This window comes from Doryrhamphus excisus, chromosome 5 (genome assembly GCF_030265055.1).
Source record: "Doryrhamphus excisus isolate RoL2022-K1 chromosome 5, RoL_Dexc_1.0, whole genome shotgun sequence".
Taxonomy (NCBI): domain Eukaryota; kingdom Metazoa; phylum Chordata; class Actinopteri; order Syngnathiformes; family Syngnathidae; genus Doryrhamphus; species Doryrhamphus excisus.
In genome coordinates this window covers 3,525,799-3,550,293 of record NC_080470.1, presented here as the reverse complement: position 1 = coordinate 3,550,293, position 24,495 = coordinate 3,525,799, and the positions used below count along the sequence as shown (strand labels likewise).

Below are 24,495 nucleotides of genomic sequence, written 5' to 3'. Positions count from 1 at the left end.
AACTTTGCCTCCTCTTTTGCAGCTCTAGACTAGTTTTATCACTTTAGTCCCCTCTATTATTTTATCAAAACAGTTTAGAAAGGGCCATCTTAACAATAAGACATGACAGACATTAATTTGCAACATGCCATCATATATACATAAGTTAATGGGCAGCAATTACATTGTATTCATTTGCATATAGTCTGAGTTATAAGGCTGGCTGAAATGTGGTTGTTGGTCTCCTCTGGTTTAAACACGTCTTCATTCAGTGACACTGAAATGGACAGATGCAAAGTACATCATCATTTCATGGTAGGTGACTGACCTGCAGCTCAAAGCAGATGAGCATGACCAGGAAGACAAAACAGAGACAGAGAAGACAGATGGGCAAGCTGACCAGCCACCTGAACACACGTCTCCGCCATGGTGGATAGTAGAACTCCTCACATCCTGTGACGGGACTACAGCGCTTCACTCCCTACCAAGACACAGACACCTGGCATTATATTGAATGGAAGAGAAGATGAAGTTGAAATAATGAAGACTTGCACTATTTCAGACCCGGAACTGAGGACGTGGTTCCTCGAGGGATTCAGCAGGCGGGTCCAGAGTTCCCCATTTGTACGCCAGCTCCGCCCCCCTTCTCTTCCATCGTTCAAGAAACAAAGTGGCCCAGACCACGTTGAAGAGCGCAAAGACAACGCAGCAGATGTCACGGCTTGTCTGATAAGCAACAGAAAAAAGCCAGTCAACTTTAAATTATAAATACATTTTATAAATTTTAACAATATAAATTATAAAAATGATCCATCATGTGCGGAATACAGTTTGTTAGCAAAGCAATGAAAATAGGGATCGACCGATATGGCTTTTTCCGGCCGATGTCGATACCGTTTTTTTTCCATCACCCTCCATCGCCGATTTTTTGCTTGGGCCGATATTTGTGGCCGATACTGCTTTTGCTTCCTCAATTTATATGTACAGGTCTCAAGTTTAAACTAGGGATCGACCGATATGCTTTTTTTTTCGGGCCGATGCCGATACCGATCACCCTTAACCGACGGCTGATTTTGCTTGGGCCGATATTTGTGGCCGATACTGCTTTTGATGGCGATGGCCGATTTTGCTTGGGACGATATTTGTGACCGATACTGCTTTTGATGCAGATGGCCGATTTTGCTTTGGGACGATATTTGTGGCTGATACTGCTTTTGCTTCCTCAATTTATATGTACAGGTCTCAAGTTTAAACTAGGGATCGACCGATATGTTTTTTTTTCGGGCCGATGCCGATACCGATTTTTTTCTATCACCCTTAACCAATGGCCGATATTTGTGGCTGATACTGCTTTTGCTTCCTCAATTTATATGTACAGGTCTCTAGGGATCGATCGATATGGTTTTTTTCGGGCCGATGCCGATTTTTTTCCATCACCCTTAGCCAATGGCCGATTTTGCTTGGGCCGATATTTGTGACCGATACTGCTTTTGATGCCGATGGCCGATTTTGCTTGGGCCGATATTTGTGGCCGATACTGCTTTTGCTTCCTCAATTTATATGTACAGGTCTCAAGTTTAAACTAGGGATCGACTGATGTGTTTTTTTCGGGGCCGATACCGATTTTTTTCCATCACCCTTAACCGATGGCCGATTTTGCTTGGGCCGATATTTGTGGCCGATACTGCTTTTGCTTCCTCAATTTATATGTACAGTTCTCAAGTTTGAACTAGGGATCGACCGATATGTTTTTTTTCCGGCCGATGCCGATTTTTTCCATCATCCTTAGCCAATGGCCGATTTTGCTTGGGCCGATATTTGTGGCTGATACTGCTTTTGCTTCCTCAATTTATATGTACAGGTCTCAAGTTTAAACTAGGGATCGACCGATATGTTTTTTTTTTTCGGGCCGATGCCGATTTTTTTCCATCACCCTTAACCGATGGCCGATTTTGCTTGAGCCGATATTTGTGGCCGATACTGCTTTTGCTTCCTCAATTTATATGTACAGGTCTCAAGTTTAAACTAGGGATCGACCGATATGTTTTTTTTTTTCGGGCCGATGCCGATTTTTTTCCATCACCCTTAACCGATGGCCGATTTAGCTTGAGCCGATATTTGTGGCCGATACTGCTTTTGCTTCCTCAATTTATATGTACAGGTCTCAAGTTTAAACTAGGGATCGACCGATATGTTTTTTTTTTTCGGGCCGATGCCGATTTTTTTCCATCACCCTTAACCGATGGCCGATTTTGCTTGAGCCGATATTTGTGGCCGATACTGCTTTTGCTTCCTCAGTTTATATGTACAGGTCTCAAGTTTAAACTAGGGATCGACCGATATGTTTTTTTTTCGGGCCGATGCCGATACCGATTTTTTTCCATCACCCTTAGCCGATGGCCGATTTTGCTTGGGCCGATATTTGTGGCCGATACTGCTTTTGATGCCGATGGCCGATTTTGCTTGGGCCGATTTTGCTTGGGCCGATACTGCTTTTGATGCCGATGGCCGATTTTGCTTGGGCCGATATTTGTGGCCGATACTGCTTTTGATGCGATGGCCGATTTTGCTTGGGCCGATATTTGTGGCCGATACTGCTTTTGCTTCCTCAATTTATATGTACAGGTCTCAAGTTTAAACTAGGGATCAACTGATATGGTTTTTTCGGGGCCGACACCGATTTTTTTCCATCACCCTTAGCCGATGGCCGATTTTGCTTGGCCCGATATTTGTGGCCGATACTGCTTTTGCTTCCTCAATTTATATGTACAGATCTCAAGTTTAAACTAGGGATCGACTGATATGTTTTTTTCGGGGCCGATGCCGATACCGATTTTTTTCCATCACCCTTAGCCGTTGGCCGATTTTGCTTGGGCCGATATTTGTGGCCGATACTGCTTTTGATGCCGATGGCCGATTTTGCTTGGGCCGATATTTGTGGCCGATACTGCTTTTGCTTCCTCAATTTATATGTACAGATCTCAAGTTTAAACTAGGGATCGACTGATATGTTTTTTTCGGGGCCGATGCCGATACCGATTTTTTTCCATCACCCTTAACCGATGGCCGATTTTGCTTGGGCCGATATTTGTGGCCGATACTGCTTTTGCTTCCTCAATTTATATGTACAGGTCTCAAGTTTAAACTAGGGATCGACTGATGTGTTTTTTTCGGGGCCGATACCGATTTTTTTCCATCACCCTTAACCGATGGCCGATTTTGCTTGGGCCGATATTTGTGGCCGATACTGCTTTTGCTTCCTCAATTCATATGTACAGATCTCAAGTTTAAACTAGGGATCGACCGATATGGTATTTTTCGGGCTGATACCGATTTTTTTCCATCACCCTTTCCGATGGCCGATTTTGCTTGGGCCGATATTTGTGGCCGATACTGCTTTTGATGCCGATGGCCGATTTTGCTTGGACCGATATTTGTGGCCGATACTGCTTTTGATGCCGATGGCCGATTTTGCTTGGGACGATATTTGTGGCCGATACTGCTTTTGATGCCGATGGCCGATTTTGCTTGGGACGATATTTGTGGCCGATACTGCTTTTGCTTCCTCAATTTATATGTACAGGTCTCAAGTTTAAACTAGGGATCGACTGATGTGTTTTTTTCGGGGCCGATACCGATTTTTTTCCATCACCCTTAACCAACGGCCGATTTTGCTTGGGCCGATATTTGTGGCCGATACTGCTTTTGCTTCCTCAATTTATATGTACAGGTCTCAAGTTTAAACTAGGGATCGACTAATGTGTTTTTTTCGGGGCCGATACCGATTTTTTTCCATCACCCTTAACCGATGGCCGATTTTGCTTGGGCCGATATTTGTGGCCGATACTGCTTTTGCTTCCTCAATTCATATGTACAGATCTCAAGTTTAAACTAGGGATCGACCGATATGGTATTTTTCGGGCTGATACCGATTTTTTTCCATCACCCTTTCCGATGGCCGATTTTGCTTGGGCCGATATTTGTGGCCGATACTGCTTTTGATGCCGATGGCCGATTTTGCTTGGACCGATATTTGTGGCCGATACTGCTTTTGATGCTGATGGCCAATTTTGCTTGGGCCGATATTTGTGGCCGATACTGCTTTTGATGCCAATGGCCGATTTTGCTTGGGCCGATATTTGTGGCCGATACTGCTTTTGCTTCCTCAATTTATATGTACAGGTCTCAAGTTTAAACTAGGGATCGACCGATATGTTTTTTTTTCGGGCCGATGCCGATAACGATTTTTTTCCATCACCCTTAACCGATGGCCGATTTTGCTTGGGCCGATATTTGTGGCCGATACTGCTTTTGCTGCCTCAATTTACATGAAAAAATGACAATGATAACAAATATTACAGGTCTCAAGTTTTTTTTTTTGTAGGGTCCTCCGGCAACACATAACTGCCCGGCGGATGCCTGTCTGTGAATCATGCGGCTAAAAAATATATCGTCGAACCTACGCGCGTATCGGCCAATACCGATTCAAGTATAGAACGCAAATATCGACCCCAATATATCGGCCAGCCGATGTATCGGTCGATCCTTAAATGAAAATATATATACACTTGGTACCGAGTAGCCAGTGCAGAGTACTTCAGCACATATCAACAACATGTATTTGAATGCATCTTCGCCTTATATTGTATTTGTATTTTAGTTACGCATTGAAAGGAAATTTTAACGTATGTTTACTCAATACATTAAACCTGCTCAAATATGATTTTACTAATAATAGGCCAAACATAAACAGCGCTGATTTCTTCATATATTTTGAAAAAACGTGACAAAATGAAGCCGTGAAATTGTGTCAACATTGACCTACTGATATTGATCATACACGTTAATGAGAACATCTCACCTGATCCGACTCGGTGAGCATCCACAGCACAAATCCAATCACAGCAGGATACAACATAGAAGTGGTGTAAAAACCCAGCCAGGCAAAATACATGGCTATTTTGACCCCAAAATAGTCACAGATATCATCTGTAAACAAAAGAAAACATGCAAATCAAAGAAGAATTTTGACCTCTCCAATTTGTTGTCACGTTCCTCTGACCTAAGGGCTGTTTCTCACAAACCGCCTGGACCCAAGACTTCATGAGCTGACCCAGGAACCGCTGCTCATGGAGAGGAAACACTTGCTGAATCACACCTCGTGCACTCAGCTCTGGAACTAGAAAGAATAATTTGGCATGAACTCTTCATAAAAAACTTTATAAAATGTGTTCGAGACACAAAAATACAAAAATAGAAATGATGCAGCTTACTGATTGGTTGCCCTTCCAGGAAGTTGATGTTATGAAGCACCTCCCCATGTTTGGCACGTAGGTTATCCAGCCAGTACTTAATGATGCTCTGCCGCTCCTGATAAGAAAACAGAGTCATGTGTTGCATTCATATCAAATCAAAATCAAATCAACTTTATTTGTATAGCACTTTTCCTGCAAAGAAATGCAACACAAAGTGCTTTACAGAATTAAAACAATTTCCACAATTAAAAGGAAAAAACTAAGAAACAAAAGAAATCCCCTCCTTCCCACCCTCCATACTAGACACACACACACACACACACACACATATGCAATCACACAATCACACACAGTATGGAGACATGGCATGGCACTGAGGAACAAGGAAACGCCACCTTTGGGGCCGTCCACACTGGGCGGAGGTGCAGGCCGTGCCATCGGGGGACCAGCACCCGGGCCCCCCCGACTCTGACAGACGGGCGGACCCCCACATTAAAGGGAGGAACCCCCAGCCGGCCGGGTCGAAGGGACCCAAGGATGGCACCCCCTCAGCAGACCCGACACAGCCCCCAGTGTGGAGGACCCCCCCCCCCCCCCGAGGAAACACTGGAGTTAAAAGCTGAAGACCAAGAGCAAAAAAAAAAAAAAATGTGACTAAAAAGATAAAAACAAAACACTGGAGTTAAAAGCTGAAGACCAAGAGCAAAAATAAAAAAAAATAAAAAAATGACTAAAAAGATAAAAACAAAACACTGGAGTTAAAAGCTGAAGACTAAGAGCATAAAATAGGACTAAAAAGATAAAAACATAACACTGGAGTTAAAAGCTGAAGACCAAGAGCAAAAAAAAAAAAAAATGTGACTAAAAAGATAAAAACAAAACACTGGAGTTAAAAGCTGAAGACTAAGAGCATAAAATAGGACTAACAAGATAAAAACAAAACACTGGAGTTAAAAGCTGAAGACTAAGAGCATAAAATAGGACCAAAAAGATAAAAACATAACACTGGAGTTAAAAGCTGAAGACCAAGAGCAAAAAAAAAAATGTGACTAAAAAGATAAAAACAAAACACCGGAGTTAAAAGCTGAAGACTAAGAGCATAAAATAGGACTAACAAGATAAAAACAAAACACTGGAGTTAAAAGCTGAAGACTAAGAGCATAAAATAGGACTAAAAAGATAAAAACATAACACTGGAGTTAAAAGCTGAAGACCAAGAGCAAAAAAAAAAATGTGACTAAAAAGATAAAAACAAAACACTGGAGTTAAAAGCTGAAGACTAAGAGCATAAAATAGGACTAACAAGATAAAAACAAAACACTGGAGTTAACAGCTGAAGACTAAGAGCATAAAATAGGACTAACAAGATAAAAACAAAACACTGGAGTTAAAAGCTGAAGACTAAGAGCATAAAATAGGACTAAAAAGATAAAAACATAAGAAAAGTTTAAAATGTGCATGCATGCGTTCATGTGAGAACTCACCTGAGAGGTGAAGAAGCACAGCTCGCTCTCGATGTTCTCGTAAATGTAGTCTTCCTCGCAGGAGAAGCTGCGGGTTCCTCCTCCGAACTCGGGTTTCACCGCCTTTCTTAGGCCCGTTTCTTCAGCACCTCGCAGCAAGCTACATTTTTTTATGACAAAGTATTGGTTATTTTCTATTATGTGTCAAATATAAAAAAAAATATACAAAAATATTGTGTTGCATTCGCTGACGCATCGTTTTCCACAATTTTCTGCAATGTCACACTATTTATTTCTGTCTGGAGTTGTATTCATTTGTCACCAAGATCGTGAATTGATGACTTGCACAATGCAATTGGATTCAAGTCTGGACTCTTGCGGCCAATCCATGAGTAGAAACGTTCCCTCAACCTCAGTCTTTCACAATTTGAGCCTGATGAATCGTAGCGTTGTCATCTTGGAATATTCCCATGCCCAGGGCTCGACAATAACGATGTACCGATGTACCCGGGGCAAGTTAAAATAAAATTGGGGCAAGTAAATCCAATCAGTGATATTCCCGTCGAGCAATTGCACTTTGGCATGCTATACTGCCAAGAGTTTTTTTTAAAGCGGTTCTTGTTGGGTGTTGGTAAAACACGGACTGAGTAATTCCGGTGGTAATTTGCAAACCAATCCTTGCAAATCTTGAAATGGACCAATCAGAATCGTTTATTTAGACCGCGGTCCGCAGTCCGCGTTTTACCCACAACCGTTCTTGTTCGCGATCAACCAATAAGCGATGGTTTGACTAGGAAAACATCTATCATGGCGTCCCTGCCAACATGGTCTAATTCTTAAACAACTTCTGAAGGAAAACAGCAAAAAGTGATGAAACAGTGCCTCCTAAACAAGTATTTTATTAGCGGCAGCAAATCAAATGATGGCACAGGTGAGTGAATCACATTGCTGTGACAATTTGAAGTGGTCACAATGAAACACCACCCATTAGATCCAATACCAACACAAGCTACAAAATCTAGCCGTTTCGTTTCTCTGTGTATTTTTCTCACCTTTGCTTCACAAATTATAGTGCCAGTATATGATACTGATACTGACACTTGGGGGCATGATACCTGGCCTGATACCAGACAAACCATGCGATAACCTATAAATATATCTTGTTAAACTATCTTTTTTTACTCTACTTTTTGTATACTTTTTTAACTTGACTATTGCACTGAAAGGAAAAGGATGCAGAGAACCTGAATTTATTTAAAGATAAAAAAAAAAAAACAGCCTCCTGAAGATTAAGGTCAGTATAGAAATGGATCGAAAATTTTTCATGATTGAGGTGTTCGACATTGCTGTGACCTTGACCTTTTGAGCTCAAGCATCCATGCTTCGACATGTACAAAGCTATAAAAGCAAAACGTTTACGCGGTAAATATCTTTAGCGCTGATTGACGCGTGTCAGAGTGAAAAACTGACAATGTAATATTCATTTCTGCTTCGGCAAGATAACAATAATTGCGTATTGAATAAAAATGCTATATTTGTGTCTATAGTGTTAATTGTTGGTGATGTAAAATGACTGCAGTCACATTCAGTGACAGTGCTTTCCTTCTGTGGAATGATTGTCTTCTGTGCTCATCTAATTTCCCTTCACCCCCCCCCCCCCCAGTCGTTCTATTTCCTTTCGCCCTCATCCTCCCTCCCTCTTCATCCTTTTTATATCTCAAGCTCCCCCCCCCCCCCTTTATCCTATCATCCTTTCCTCCTCACCCTCTGTCCTTCCCAGAGGCTGAAATCAGCAGTAATAATGCAGCCGCACATCTTCTGTTCCCTACATGCTGTCAGCTCACCTCTCCTCTTCACGTTCATCTGTATATACACACACACACACACACACACACACACACACACATGCACCGAGTAAAGCCTAGGTTGGCCTGCAACATCCATCCATCATGCACCTCCAGGTTCTTGGAGGAACAATACAGTGATATGCGCTCAACACCAAGATGGATTACAGCCAGGGAAAAAACAGCTGGGGGTTTGTGTATCACAGCTTAGTGAGCCGGAAAGAAAAAAAAAGCTTTTGTGAACTTAGCCACAACTCCAGGGCACCAAAAAGGATGTGGTTCATACTATTATGTGTGCATTTAGAGCAAGACATCATAAAATCCAAGTATTCTCTATGCTGTTTGACCTCATTTAGGGTCATGACTGACATAGTGGGGTACACCCTGGACTGGGTACCAGCCATACCGATGTCGCATTTTTATGTTGATAACGTGAATTAGCCGAGAATTATCAGTACTAATTATCAGTATTATAACTTTTTTCTCAACCAATTTTGTCAACATTTCAAAACTTTATTTGTTTTGCTTGTTTCTTATAAAATTACAACTTTAAAAAAAATTAAATGTCATTTTTTTTCTTTAATATTTCAACTTTATGCTTCTGACATTTTTTTCATTGCAATACTTTTATTGATTTTATTAAAATGATGACTTTATTTTCCTAATATTTTGATGTTATTTAATTTATAGAATAATAGAGAAAATTTATAGAATACAAGGTACTAATTATCAGTATTATACCTTTTTCTCAAACCGATCTTTTCAACATTTCAAAACTTTATTTGTTTTGCTTGTTTCTTATAAAATTACAACTTAAAAAAAAAATTAAATGTCTTTTTTTTTCTTTAATATTTCAACTTTATGCTTCTGACATTTTTTTCATTGCAATACTTTTATTGATTTTATTAAAATGATGACTTTATTCTCCTAATATTTTGATGTTATTTAATTTATAGAATAATAGAGAAAATTTATAGAATACAAGGTACTAATTATCAGTATTATAACTTTTTCTCAACCGATTTTTTCAACATTTCAAAACTTTATTTGTTTTGCTTGTTTCTTATAAAATTACAACTTTAAAAAAATGAAATGTCATTTTTTTCTTTAATATTTCAACTTTATGCTTCTGACATTTTTTTCATTGCAATACTTTTATTGATTTTATTAAAATGATGACTTTATTTTCCTAATATTTTGATGTTATTTAATTTATAGAATAATAGAGAAAATCTATAGAATACAAGGTACTAATTATCAGTATTATAACTTTTTCTCAACCGATTTTGTCAACATTTCAAAACTTTATTTGTTTTGCTTGTTTCTTATAAAATTACAACTTTAAAAAAATTAAATGTCATTTTTTTTATTTAATATTTCAACTTTATGCTTCTGACATTTTTTTCATCGCAATACTTTTATTGATTTTATTAAAATGATGACTTTATTTTCCTAATATTTTGATGTTATTTAATTTATAGAATAATAGAGAAAATCTATAGAATACAAGGTACTAATTATCAGTATTATAACTTTTTCTCAACCGATTTTGTCAACATTTCAAAACTTTATTTGTTTTGCTTGTTTCTTATAAAATTACAACTTTAAAAAAAATTAAATGTCATTTTTTTTCTTTAATATTTCAACTTTATGCTTCTGACATTTTTTTCATCGCAATACTTTTATTGATTTTATTAAAATGATAACTTTATTTTCCTAATATTTTGATGTTATTTAATTTATAGAATAATAGAGAAAATTTATAGAATACAAGGTACTAATTATCAGTATTATAACTTTTTCTCAACCGATTTTGTCAACATTTCAAAACTTTATTTGTTTTGCTTGTTTCTTATAAAATTACAACTTTAAAAAAAAATAAATGTCATTTTTTTTTCTTTAATATTTCAACTTTATGCTTCTGACATTTTTTTCATTGCAATACTTTTATTGATTTTATTAAAATGATGACTTTATTTTCCTAATATTTTGATGTTATTTAATTTATAGAATAATAGAGAAAATTTATAGAATACAAGGTACTAATTATCAGTATTATAACTTTTTCTCAACCGATTTTTTTCAACATTTCAAAACTTTATTTGTTTTGCTTGTTTCTTATAAAATTACAACTTTAAAAAAATTAAATGTCATTTTTTTTCTTTAATATTTCAACTTTATGCTTCTGATATTTTTTTCATTGCAATACTTTTATTGATTTTATTAAAATGATGACTTTATTTTCCTAATATTTTGATGTTATTTAATTTATAGAATAATAGAGAAAATTTATAGAATACAAGGTACTAATTGTCAGTATTAGAACTTTTTCTCAACCGATTTTTTCAACATTTCAAAACTTTATTTGTTTTGCTTGTTTCTTATAAAATTACAACTTTAAAAAATGTAATGTCATTTTTTTTCTTTAATATTTCAACTTTATGCTTCTGACATTTTTTTCATTGCAATACTTTTATTGATTTTATTAAAATGATGACCTTATTTTCCTAATATTTTGATGTTATTTAATTTATAGAATAATAGAGAAAATTTATAGAATACACGGTACTAATTATCAGTATTATAACTTTTTCTCAACTGATTTTTTCAACATTTCAAAACTTTGTTTTGATTGTTTCTTATAAAATTACAACTTAAAAAAAAATTAAATGTCATTTTTTTTCTTTAATATTTCAACTTTATGCTTCTGACATTTTTTTCATTGCAATACTTTTATTGATTTTATTAAAATTATGACTTTATTTTCCTAATATTTTGATGTTATTTAATTTATAGAATAATAGAGAAAATTTATAGAATACAAGGTAATTCAAAGTTCTTTACAGAAAAGAAGGGTCAAATCACAGACATTGACATTGTGCATATAGTACCATAATAATGAAAATATTGTGTATATACACTGTAGTAATAAAGACAATGTTATAACTGTCAAGGTGACTATGAACGGATAGAACCATTTCTGGGTTAAAGTCTGTGATGGAAATGTAGGTCATCCTCTCTGACAGCAGGTGTGTGTGCTTCATGTGACACATCCATCTTTTTCCCCAAAGCATTTCATCTCAAAACCCAACGGTACGCTTCCAGAAACCGCTCTATCCATCCTCCCACAGCATTACCAGACCTCTTCCTTGTCCGTTATCTTCATATCTTCATCCTAACCTCCCTGATGACTCCCACTTCGTTCCACTTTGCTACGTCTTATTCCATTTTCAGCCAAGAGTCCGCGGAAGGAACAAAATGGAACAGTGCGTGCCACCCGCATGTCTTGGATTGGATTCCTAAATATGCACTTTAGTCAAGGCTGAGATTAAAGTGTCCCTGGAACCACCTGGGGGTGATTTAAAAAAAAAAACAAGAGAACTCAAGAGTTCCATCTGCGTGATTGATTGAAACTTAAATAACCTCCAGCCACAAGGAGAGAAACATTGCTGAGACATCACAACAGCATTAACGATGATTTGCTATGTAAGGACTGGGAGCTAAATATAAGAATGATTAATTAGGGCTACCTGACACCGGCGAAGAACAACAGCAACATCCCTGACTTTAACGTCACAACATATCCCACTACCTTGAAAATTGTCTTCTCCGGCAAAAATCCAACAGTAAGGAAAATGGATGTACTTTATCACATAAATTGTTTAAACTGTGTGAGATGTTTATGGTAATGGTAATGGTTTTATTTCATTTGAACATGCATCAGATTACAATTGAGTGCATCACATAATGTGTTCGGCGGCACGGCAGTCAAGTGGTTAGCACGCAGACCTCACAGCTAGGAGACCAGGGTTCAATTCCACCCTCGGCCATCTCTGTGTGGAGAGAGTCTAAGACTACCTTCACACTACAGGGTATGATGACCAATTGGGATCGGATTTACAAATAACTGTGAACATGGCTGCACGGCGGGCTAGTGGTTAGCACACAGGCCACACAGCTAGGAGACCCGAGTTCAATTCTACTCTCTGTGTGGAGTTTGCATGTTCTCCCCGTGCATGCGTGGGTTTTCTCCGGGTACTCCGGTTTCCTCCCACATTCCAAAAACATGCTAGGTTAATTGACGACTCCAAATTGTCCATAGGTATGAATGTGAGTGTGAATGGTTGTTTGTCTATATGTGCCCTGTGATTGGCTGGCCACCAATCCAGGGTGTACTCCGCCTCTTGCCCGAAGACAGCTGGGATAGGCTCCAGCAACCCTGCAACCCTCGTGAGGATAAGCGGTAGAAAATGAATGAATGAATGAGTTCTCCTCCTATTTTGTGTGGAAGTGGTAACTTTTTGGCTTCTTATTTTGTCTTTCCCCACCCTTGGCCATCTCTGTGTGGAGTTTGCATGTTCTCCCCGTGCATGCGTGGTTTTTCTCAGAGTACTCCAGTTTCCTCCCACATTCCAAAAACATGCTAGGTTAATTGACGACTCCAAATTGTCCATAGGTATGAATGTGAGTGTGAATGGTTGTTTGTCTATATGTGCCCTGTGATTGGCTGGCCACCAGTCCAGGGTGTACCCCGCCTCTCGCCCGAAGACAGCTGGGATAGGCTCCAGCACCCCCGCGACCCTCATGAGGATAAGCGGTAGAAAATGAATGAATGAATGAATGAGTTCTCCTCCTATTTTGTGTGGAAGTGGTAACTTTTTGGCTTCTTATTTTGTCTTTCCCCACCCTCGGCCATCTCTGTGTGGAGTTTGCATGTTCTCCCCGTGCATGCGTGGGTAGGCTCCAGCACCCCCCGCGACCCTCGTGAGGGAAAAAAGCGGTAGAAAATGAATGAATGAATGAATGAGCATAATCAGTTCACAGTTCCACATGTCCAAAAGGAGTAGGAAGAAGCAAAGCTTATTAAATCCTACCCCTCCATCTGGTACTTTTACAATCAGTAACTGTTACATTTGTTCACTTCCTGCTTTCCATAATACATTATAATACATAATACAATTTTTTTTATTTTATAATGCACCTCGTACCGAAGTACAAGGTGATATGAGCATCCAATGACATAATGGGTACCATAGTAAGTGTCAATATAGTGATATATATAGCACATCATGACTGGTTCAAGACTCTTCATCCTTGTATTTAGCAAACATCAACTGCTTGTATTGTTTCTTGAATTGGCTCATCGTTGTGCATTGTTTGATTTCCTTACTCAATCCATTCCATAGTTTGATTCCACATACTGAAATGCTATGGCTTTTTAACGTAGTCCTAGCATAGAAGTGTTTCAAAGAGATCATATTTCTCCTCTCTTGTATAGTACCATGATTTTTAAAGATGCATTATTATATGAAAAGATATCTTACTTCTCATAGGTGGCGGTGACGAAGAATGCGTAGACGCGCGTGTGCTTGTGGTGACGGATTTGGATGATGAGTTCTGGAATTCCCAGTCGGATGTGGTTGAGTAGCCATAGCAACGTGTGGTCATCTGTAGTATCTGTGTTGGAGATAAAAAGATAATACATTTTCAAGTACCTCTGTGCACACAGTACTCATTGCAGTCTGTCGCTGCGTGCTGGAGAAGCAGCTGGAGGTTAAGTGATGTGCAAACAACCCACTCTGCTCCGCTTCCTCGTACGCTTTGGGGATTTAGGATGGTGGGAAATATTTTTCAGATTGTGACTTAGAGAATTGAAGAAATGTATGTTCCTCCAGATTTCACTTTCCCACATGAAATGTCGACGCTTTTGCATGACCGTTCAATTTATAGCACCAAGGTCCACATACTATAAAAAAAAAAAAATTAAAAATCAGGATGCGGGGACCAAATGCCAATATGCTACGAGTTTATAAATACTTCAGAAAAAACAGACTGCATTTCAGCTTTGTGTTAAGTTGACAACATGTATTATTAATAGCAACTTTTTATCCTTACATTACATTTCTTTACCCCATTTTTGCATTTTTTTTCTCGTAATATCACAATTTATTTTCTGAATATTTTGACTTTATTCTTATAATATTATAAGTAGGGATTTTCAACTTTTTTGCCAAATACCAATATGCCGATACTCTCAATTTCCAATACCTAAAGTATATCAGCCGATACCGATATTGATATATGTGGTGCAATGAACACATATGTTTTGTATACAGCATATTTTTAATCCGTTTTCATGATCGGGAAAAATCAGATACCGATATCGCATTTTTATGTCAATATCAAACATTTGCAGAGAATTATCAGTACTAATTATCAGTATTATAACTTTTTCTCAACCTATTTTTGCAACATTTCGAAGCTTTATTTGTTTTGCTTATTTCTTATAAAATTACTACTTTAAAAAAAAAATTAAATGTAATTTTTTTCTTTAATATTTCAACTCTATGCTTCTGACATTTTTTTCATCTCAATACTACGATTTTATTGAAACTTTCTTCTGTTAAAATTATGACTTTATTTTCCTAATATTTTGATGTAATTTAATTTATAGAATAATCGAGAAAATTTATAGATACAAGGTACTAATTATCAGTATTATAACTTTTTCTCAACCTATTTTTTCAACATTTCAAAACTTTATTCGTTTTGCTTGTTTCTTAGAAAATTACAACTTTAAAAAAATTAAATGTCATTTTTTTTCTTTAATATTTCAACTTTAGCTGCTCTTTTTTTCCATTTTTACTTTAAACACCCCTGATATATAGAATATCCCTCAAGAACACTGACCAAGATATTGTGATTATTATATAATCATCTCGACTCATCACAGTCATCCTCTAATTGTGTGTTATTTTCATAATTAAAGCCCCTCAGCAAATGTTCAACCCATTACATTTTATTACATAAACATCGCTCAGCAATTAGGGAGAAGCCTGTTCACACAGTAATTTAGCAGAATTATGTTCAGAAGGTTATCGCTGTACTATAATTGGAAAAAATATAGACACGTTATTTCATTATTTAAGGGTCTTTCTATCAAATTGCAAGATTTATTTATTTATTTAAGTGCACTTTGATTTGGCTAATAGGTATCGTTTACCTGAAAATGACACAAGAAAGCTGTTAATCTTAATTAAAAATAACATATTTTGATGCTATTATGTTAAATGATATGACAATGTATGTGTATGAGTTCCAATTGTTCATTTTTTTCAAATTTCCTTACATGCAATATATCAAGAAATATACATTAATATTTTTTTTTGCACAAATAAATCCAGTAGAATACTACTATGGATGATATGACAACAATTGGTCCAATTTCATCCAAATAGTGAATTATTATTACAGCATTTATGGCATGTAGCCATCCCCACACTGATGGAAATAAAGGCTTTATTGTGTTTGGCTGCTTGACCTGCAAATGTCATGAGGACATCACAGTTCTCCGTGGGCACCGTTTTCATCCAAGACTTATGAGACATGACGTGTCTGCCGGCCTGAAGCAGCCTCTTTCCAAACAACTTATCTGTGTGGGTGAGAAGAGCACAAATGGGGAGAAAACAGTAAGAGCGGGTCACCTTTTTTTCACAAGCACAAAGTGGGGCGGAAAATTCTGAATTATCCTGCCCCACTATTTGGCAACCCCCTCTTAAATATCAGCATTATCAAATACTACCTTAATAGACAGCATAGAACACATTCATATCATATTTAAATGTGATTGTTAGCTGATTTTTTGGGGGGGGGGCAAGTTGGCATCATCATAGAAGTCTTACTGTCATAAGATGTTATATGATTCATTCTTAAATTGTCGACAATTCCTAAAGATTTCATCCAACCCCCTTCAAAAAACAAACAAATAAATGCCAAAAAACATAACATCAACTCAATCAACATATTCATACTGTTAGCCACAGCACAAAAATTCGCACATATTTTTATTTTGGAACGTGTACTGCCTTCAACATCAAAGTATTCAACTAATTAAGGACATTTATGTCATTTTCACATACCAGGAATTCACACTTTTCTTCACATTCCCATTTTTGGGAATGAAAAATGCCTTTCATTTAAAAACTTCTAAGTACATCCACATTTGTCATTGTTTCTTATCATCTACATTGTCCTATCATGCTAGGTGTTGGCATGCTAACGTTGGAATGTTAGTATTGCTAGCTTTAGCATACTAGTATTTTTAGTAATTTTCATGGGTAGACATACACTGTATATCTACACCACTATCATGTTGATGTCAGCATGCTAACATTTGGATGATAGAATTGCTAGCATGTTAACATTAGCATTGTCTGATTTTTAGCCATTTTCATAGATATTTATACATATACATACATATACACATATATATAAACAACACTATCATGCTAGCTTTTAGCATGCTAACGTTAGCATGTTAGCATTGCTAGCATGTTAACATTCGCATAGTAGCATTTTTATCCATTTTCATAAGTAGACACGTATATGAAGACATAGCATTATCGTGCTAGTTGTTAGCATACTGATGTTAGCAGTAGAATTTGTATCCATTTTAATGGGTAGACATATACTGTATATCTACACCACTATCATGATGTCAGCATGCTAACATTTGCATGATAGCATTGCTAGCATGTTAACATTAGCATAGTCTGATTTTTTGCCATTTTCATAGATATTAGCTGTACTATGCTAGGTCTTAGCATACTAACATTAGCATACTAGCATTTTGATCCATCTTCATAGCTAGGCACACACACATATATATACACCACTATCATGGTAGCTTTTAGCATGCTAACGTTAGCATGTTAGCATTGCTAGCATGTTAACATTCGCATAGTAGCATTTTTATCCATTTTCATAAGTAGACACTTATATGAAGACATAGCATTATCGTGCTAGTTGTTAGCATACTGATGTTAGCAGTATAATTTGTATCCATTTTCATGGGTAGACATATACTGTATATCTACACCACTATCATGTCAGCATGCTAACATTTGCATGATAGCATTGTTAGCATGTTAACATTAGCATAGTCTGATTTTTAGCCATTTTCATAGATATTTATATAAAGACTTTGCTGTACTATGCTAGGTCTTAGCATACTAACATTACCATAGTAGCATTTTGATCCATCTTCATAGCTAGGCACACATATATATAAACACCACTATCATGCTAGCTTTTAGCATGCTAACGTTAGCATGTTAGCATTGCTAGCATGTTAACATTTGCATAGTAGCATTTTTATCCATTTTCATAGGTAGACACTTATATGAAGACATAGCATTATCGTGCTAGTTGTTAGCATACTGATGTTAGCAGTAGAATTTGTATCCATTTTCACGGGTAGACATATACTGTATATCTACACCACTATCATGTTGATGTCAGCAAGCTAACATTTGCATGATAGCGTTGCGAGTGTAGGGTCCAGTCACTCGTGCATCTAAGGGTTAAACTTCTCACTCTCGTCACTGTCCTGACATATGGGAATACATTTATAAACATACACGTTCCTGCCACTTTTGCAGCACTGATACTACGTCTGAAAGCAAAAAAAAATTGCCCTTTCCACATCTGTGGCTTTTAAACAGAACAGTGGAAGAAAAAAACAACAGCTTTTAAGACAGGAGCTGCCGTCACATTAGAGACAGCTCAAACTATTGAACCATTTTACTGTGCATCACAAATAAAGCAGAACTTTGTGTGAAGCCAGTGTATCTATTTGCCTTATCTGAAGAACGCCGTAGGGTAAAACAATATGTTTTGCTTATTTGCATAAAAGTAACTCTTTGTACCTTAAAATCAGTATGACTGTATCGATACTAGAAACTTTTTTTTTTTTTTTTTTTTTAGTCTTTATTTATGAATGGCATCTATCAGGGCTTTTGTTGTACCCTGCATTCTAAAATTAAAACTAATGATAACAAGTAGCTCAAGTGAATCCAATTGCCATTATAATACAAGTAGTCAAAATGTTTATTTACCATATATTTTTAAGTCCTTAGTGACATTGTGAGGGTGGCAATTTCAAATATTTACAGTACAGTAGAATAATTACCTACCAAAAGAATATGACAGGGAGGTTAAAGAGCATTGCTATTAAAATAATTGCTTCTATACTTACAAAAGAGGTTTGGACAACCATATCTGGCTCCGCGCTTTTCTTCCACTCTGAAGGTCTTTCTCAAACATAGCAAAAGGTCGTATAGGAGAAGAATAGGAGGATATCTAAGTTGGTAATCTTGAGAGGTACTCACAGATACTGAAATGTGACTGGCCGCACCACAGTGTGCCTTGGCCCAAATGCTGCAGGCAGGCAAGGCAAGGCAGTACAGCGCCATGACAGCCATTCTAATGAGTTCTGTATTCATTGCTGAGGGCAACACAATCCTGCGGCGGCAATCAGACCACTTTAAATGCTTTCATTGGGGGCTTCCATTTATCAGCCTCAACACTGTCTGAGTGTTTGGGGGCGGGGGGGGGGGGGGGTTGTTCTCGACTGACTGACCGCACCAGACTGCTCTGGCTGCCAGTCATGGAGGTGGTTTTTGTCCCTATAGAAACTATTGATATCGCAAAGATTATTAGAGAATTATCTCAACTCAATGCTATTAGCTACTGTGTGGGGGGGTTGCAAAACTTTATAAAAAGTTCAGTTCAAAGTACATTCAAAGTCAAGCACTTCACTTCATGTATTATATATCATATATATCATACGGTATTATGCTAAATTCTGATTAATCCTAATGCAGTGGAAAAACAGTTAGCATCCACTCCAGTTAGCGTGTTCTCTAGCTAACATCGACAAAAAATGTGCGCCAAAAGTTTGCCTCGGTTTATGTAAATTTTCTGTTTAGGGTCTTATCGTGTAATCAATACACTGCTTGAGTTTTTCATGTCATTTTTTTTATATCACAGAACATCCTTAGCTTCTAACAAAGAAGCTAGCTTGCTAACAAAATGGCAACCGGAACTGGAAGTCAGTCTATGATGTCTTCAGCGGTTGACTCTCAAAAATGATAATTACATTTTTACACGCATAAAACTATTCTAAATGAATATAAATGACCAATTAAATTGATAAGTGGACATTTAATGTTACGTTTACCTTCATTGAAGACCTGATTCTTGATGATGTGCTCATTGCCAAAGACATGATGTGGCAGCGAGACACAACACAGGTGTTCTTCCTGTTTTGGCAGGAAGTTATTTTGTGTGTTTTTGTTTTAAAAACTTGAAACTTTCTTTGGCTCCACAATTACAATATAATTGTGACTAATGCTAAATAATTTAATAATAATAATTTAATAATAATAATAAATAATAATTTAATAATAATAATAATTAATAATTTCATAATAATAACAATAAATAATAATTTAATAATAATAATAAATAATAATGATTTAATAATGCCATATCTATTAATTTATTATATTATTATTAATAGCAATAATAAATTAATAATAATAAATAATAAATTCCCTCTTATGGGAAAAACCTATTTGGTTAGCATCTGTTTTGGCAAAGTCGGACCTTCTGGAACAAATTAATGTTACTAATCAAGGTTCCACTGTAGTTTCTGTTGGTTAATTTAGAATTTTTAATTTTGTCCCCTGCTGATGCCATACTGCATTACTAAAACATCCCTGAGTCATTCTGTTTTTTTTGCAAGGAAAGTACAAAAATAACTGAATTACATTTTTATCTTTATAATATTTCAACTGGGGCGGCACGGCGGTCGAGTGGTTAGCGCGCAGACCTCACAGCTAGGAGACCAGGGTTCAATTCCATGCGTGGGTTTTCTCCAAGTACTCCGGTTTCCTCCCACATTCCAAAAACATGCTAGGTTAATTGGCCACTCCAAATTGTCCATAGGTATGAATGTGAGTGTGAATGGTTGTTTGTCTATATGTGCCCTGTGATTGGCTGGCCACCAGTCCAGGGTGTACCCCGCCTCTCGGCCGAAGACAGCTGGGATAGGCTCCAGCACCCCTGCGACCCTCGTGAGGATAAGCGGTAGAAAATGGATGAATGAATGAATGAGTTCTCCTCCTATTTTTGTGTGGAAGTGGTAACTTTTTGGCTTCTTATTTTGTCTTTCCCCACCCTCGGCCATCTCTGTGTGGAGTTTGCATGTTCTACCCGTGCATGCGTGGGTTTTCTCCGGGTACTCCGGTTTCCTCCCAAATTCCAAAAACATGCTAGGTTAATTAGCGACTCCAAATTGTCCATAGGTATGAATGTGAGTGTGAATGGTTGTTTGTCTATATGTGCCCTGTGATTGGCTGGCCACCAGTCCAGGGTGTACCACGCCTCTCGCCCGAAGACAGCTGGGGTAGGCTCCAGCACCCCCACGTGACCCTCGTGAGGAAAAAGCGGTAGAAAATGAATGAATGAATGAATATTTCAACTTTATTCCCATTATTCTTTCACTTCATTATAGCAATTCAGTGACTTATTCTTGTGTTTTTTTTTTATTTCTGCCCTAAAATGCCCTGAGTGCTGTACAGACTGCTTTCTGTGAGTACACCCTAAAGCAGCTGAGCTTCCTTTTCTACGCTTGAATGGTTGAAGATTTTCCTTTTAGTCCACAAGGCTTCTTCATTTCTGTCTCAAAGAATACTTAGACTTAACTGTCAGTTGGAGGTTTTGTCTGGGCAATTAATTTTCCAAAGGGGACCACGTGAGAAAGACAAAATATGGAGAAGGCTGGGCCAACAGGCTGAACTAAATGATGCTTATTATCATTTGTATGTCTATATAAGACTAAATGGGATGATTAAGCAATGGAAAATAACCTTAATTAAAAAAAATATTCAGTAAAAATGACTCAAAACAACAGAAAACATAAAGTGCATGTTGAAAATGTAAACAAAAAAAAATTCAGTGTGTTGTATACTCTTCCCAAATACCTTCTCCTCCCATTTCTGGTCAGCATTTGCAATAAAAGTGACTGTTGAAACACAATGATTAGTCCCGCCTACAATAACACTATCCTTCTGTCTTGAATTGCCCCTTTTTACTATCAATAAAGGAAGCTAACAAACACGCAAACTCCACACAGAGATACCCCAGCAGAGATTCAAACCCAGTTCTTCACGATCTCCCGACTGGCCCGTCAACAAATCATGATTTTGGTAAAAGTTTGCGCACATGGAAAGAAACTGATCCAGGCAACCCAGAATTCCACTTGTATTCGAACCAAGCTTCGCAGCCACTAGCCATCTAGCTAGAAGCCCGAGCTGTCAACTGGATGCATATTGAACCGCTTGTTGATGAACTAATCACACTGACCGCACACAAAGAGCAAGCAGAGGTCAGGTTAGGTCGATGATATCAGGTGATAGCTTAAACTTCTTCATCTGTTGACAAATTGACAAGTTTGCCATTAGCTCTTGTTCTACTTCATGCATTGATCTTCTACACCGCTTGTCCTCATTTGGGCCACGTGTAATCTGGAGGCTATTTTAGTTGACCTCGGGTGAGAGACGGGGTCAATCACAGGGCTCATATAGACAACCATTCTCACTCGCATGCACACCTATGGATAATCAGACGTCCAGGCTTATCTGCAGTCCCTGTATGCCTACAAGTAAGCGGGTCTTTCATGGTGTTTCTCCTTTCGTTTGTTCGCTGTGGCATCAAGGCATCTTTTTTTGCAGTGTACGCTGGAGGCTATCTTAGTTGACCTCGGGTGAGAGACGGGGTCAATCACAGGGCTCATGTAGACAACCATTCTCACTCGCATGCACACCTATGGATAATTTAGACTCTCCACTATAGAAATCCTCCCCCTGAGGACTCTAAGTGGGTTTCAAATAGAGGATAAGGGAATCTTAAAGAACCAAATCATAGAATGAGAACCAGATTGTTTATTCCTGACAACAATACCTAATACAGACATCCGGGTTTATCTGCAGTCCCTGTATGCCTACAAGTAAGCGGGTCTTATTACAGCGCAGCTGCAAAACAAGCACCCTTCCTTTCCCTGCCCGGTCTTTTATACACTCGAGGCTGCAGTCCTGATGCTGGAGTCTTGGACCAATCAGCTTTCGCCACTGCCCTTGCTTGAACCTCTTTCATGGTGTTTCTCCTTTCGTTTGTTTGCTGGGGCATGAAGGCATCTTTCCTTTGTTCACAGGGGCATCAAGGCATCTTTTCCTTTGCAGGGGCATCAAGGCGTCACGTTTTTTTTGTGTGGGTGCGTGTATAAGTATCTTTTGTCTGTATTTGTGATACAATGTGTTTGTTTTACCTTATATCTTTAGCTAGCACAATTGAGCAAATACCTTCACCACTTAATCTAACAGCAAGTTTTTGTAATGTGTGAGGAAGCCAGATATATTCTATGGTTCTGACAGTGTTCATCAGCTAATGTTTTGTCGGTATGCTGCCCCCTGTTGGTATCAATGCTGTTGAACACTACAGACATCAGATATTGTCTGTATTCCTCCCAGCGAGAGCGACATCCGGGGTAACGTTGTTATGTCAGAGCCGCCAAGTGTGGCGATAAGGGTGTTTTCTCTGTGATCCGAGTTTCTCTGTGGGTCATTTCTGTTTGCTGTGTATGTGTTTGGCCGTGAGCCTGAGATGGAAAGTGTCAGATTAATAGGTTGAAGCCAGCTATGAAGCTGTAAAACGAAGGTCACAGACTCTCCCAAGTCCTTGACTGCCGTGTGGGTCGGCTTGATAAGTGTGTAATTTTCTTTCATGTTCCAAACCACTTTATATATTGATTTGTGCTTGGTTTTAAAGAATACTAATGCACTTATTTTGTGCTAACTACTGAAGGTATTGGCTCAATTTTGCTAGCTAAAGATAAAAGCAAACACATCTCACAAATACAAAGGATACTTATCGAGTACGCATATGACAGCTTGCTTTGCAACAAAGGAAAAGCAGAATGTTCCAGACGCCTTGATGCCCCTGCAAAGGAAAAGATTCCTTAATGCCACAGTTGTAATAAGACCCGCTTACTTGTAGGCATACAGGGACTGCAGATAATCTTTATTTCGAACATCATCCAAAGCACAACAAACCAAACATAAATCAACACAAATAAAAATACCTATGTACATATAAACATACACATGTTCGAAAAGGGAATGGGAAGAAGTCAAGACTTATCTATTCCCACCCCCCTAACCACCCAGATTCCAACCTCATCCCAACAAAACATAACGTGACATCTGACAGTTAAGGTGGAAACATCGAGTACGCATATGACAGCTTGCTTTGCAACAAAGGAAAAGCAGAATGTTCCAAAGATGCCTTCATGCCACAGCTGTAATAAGACCCGCTTACTTGTAGGCATACAGGGACTGCAGATAAGCCCGCACGTCTGTATTAGGTATTGTTATCAGGAATAAACAATCTGGTTCTCATTCTATAATTTGGTTCTTTAAGACTCCCTTATCCTTTATTCGAAATCCACTTAAGAGTCCTCGGGGGAATATTTCTACACTACCTAGAACTTGACAACACATATATTTTCAACAGACACGTGAGTCATCGAAAATCAGATGACAGCCCAAAAGTATGTACAAGGCAAAGTAGAATACAATATACAATATATACAATATATATTTCTGAAATGGATGCTAATATCACATTGCTGTTAGCTACTATGTGGGGGGTTTGAACTGGGGTGGAACTTTCAAAACTTTCTAAGAAGTTCCGTTCAAAGTCAGGCACTTCACTTTGTGTATTATGTATATCGTACGGTATTATGCTAAATTCTGATGAATCCTAATGCAGTCGAAGGACAGTTAGCATCCACCCCAGTTAGCGTGTTCTCTAGCTTACATCGATGGAAATTTGCACAAGAATTTTGCCTCAGTTTACATACATTTTCTGTTTAGGGTCTTATTGTGTAATCAATACACTGCTGTCGTTTTTTAAATCACATCCTTAGCTTCTAACAAAGAAGCTAGCTTGCTAACAAAATGGCAGTCAGTCTATGATGTCATCAGTGCACTGAATTTCTGAAATGGATGAAGTTCTGAAGTTCTATGCTGCAATCAAGTGTTTTGATCTGAA

General features: G+C 37.8%; 1 protein-coding gene across 3 annotated transcripts in view; it reads right to left on the bottom strand.

The window, feature by feature from the left end:
* ano8b (anoctamin 8b) overlaps window positions 1-24,495 on the bottom strand; it is a 57,004-nt gene that overhangs the window by 13,287 nt on the left and 19,222 nt on the right. The window contains exons 1-10 of one of the 3 annotated variants that reach the window (XM_058072325.1): window positions 18,711-18,918; window positions 18,578-18,632; window positions 15,863-15,973; window positions 13,866-13,998; window positions 6,719-6,857; window positions 5,253-5,349; window positions 5,042-5,158; window positions 4,841-4,968; window positions 544-705; window positions 308-460 (exon numbers count right to left, since the gene is read on the bottom strand). In XM_058072325.1, coding sequence (XP_057928308.1) covers window positions 308-460; window positions 544-705; window positions 4,841-4,968; window positions 5,042-5,158; window positions 5,253-5,349; window positions 6,719-6,857; window positions 13,866-13,998; window positions 15,863-15,973; window positions 18,578-18,632; window positions 18,711-18,824 — 1,209 coding nt within the window. In that variant the 5' untranslated portion in view covers window positions 18,825-18,918. Of the gene's footprint in view, window positions 1-307; window positions 461-543; window positions 706-4,840; window positions 4,969-5,041; window positions 5,159-5,252; window positions 5,350-6,718; window positions 6,858-13,865; window positions 13,999-15,862; window positions 15,974-18,577; window positions 18,921-24,495 lie in introns of those variants that run through there. The other 2 variants (XM_058072323.1, XM_058072324.1) reach the window with 2 other exon arrangements.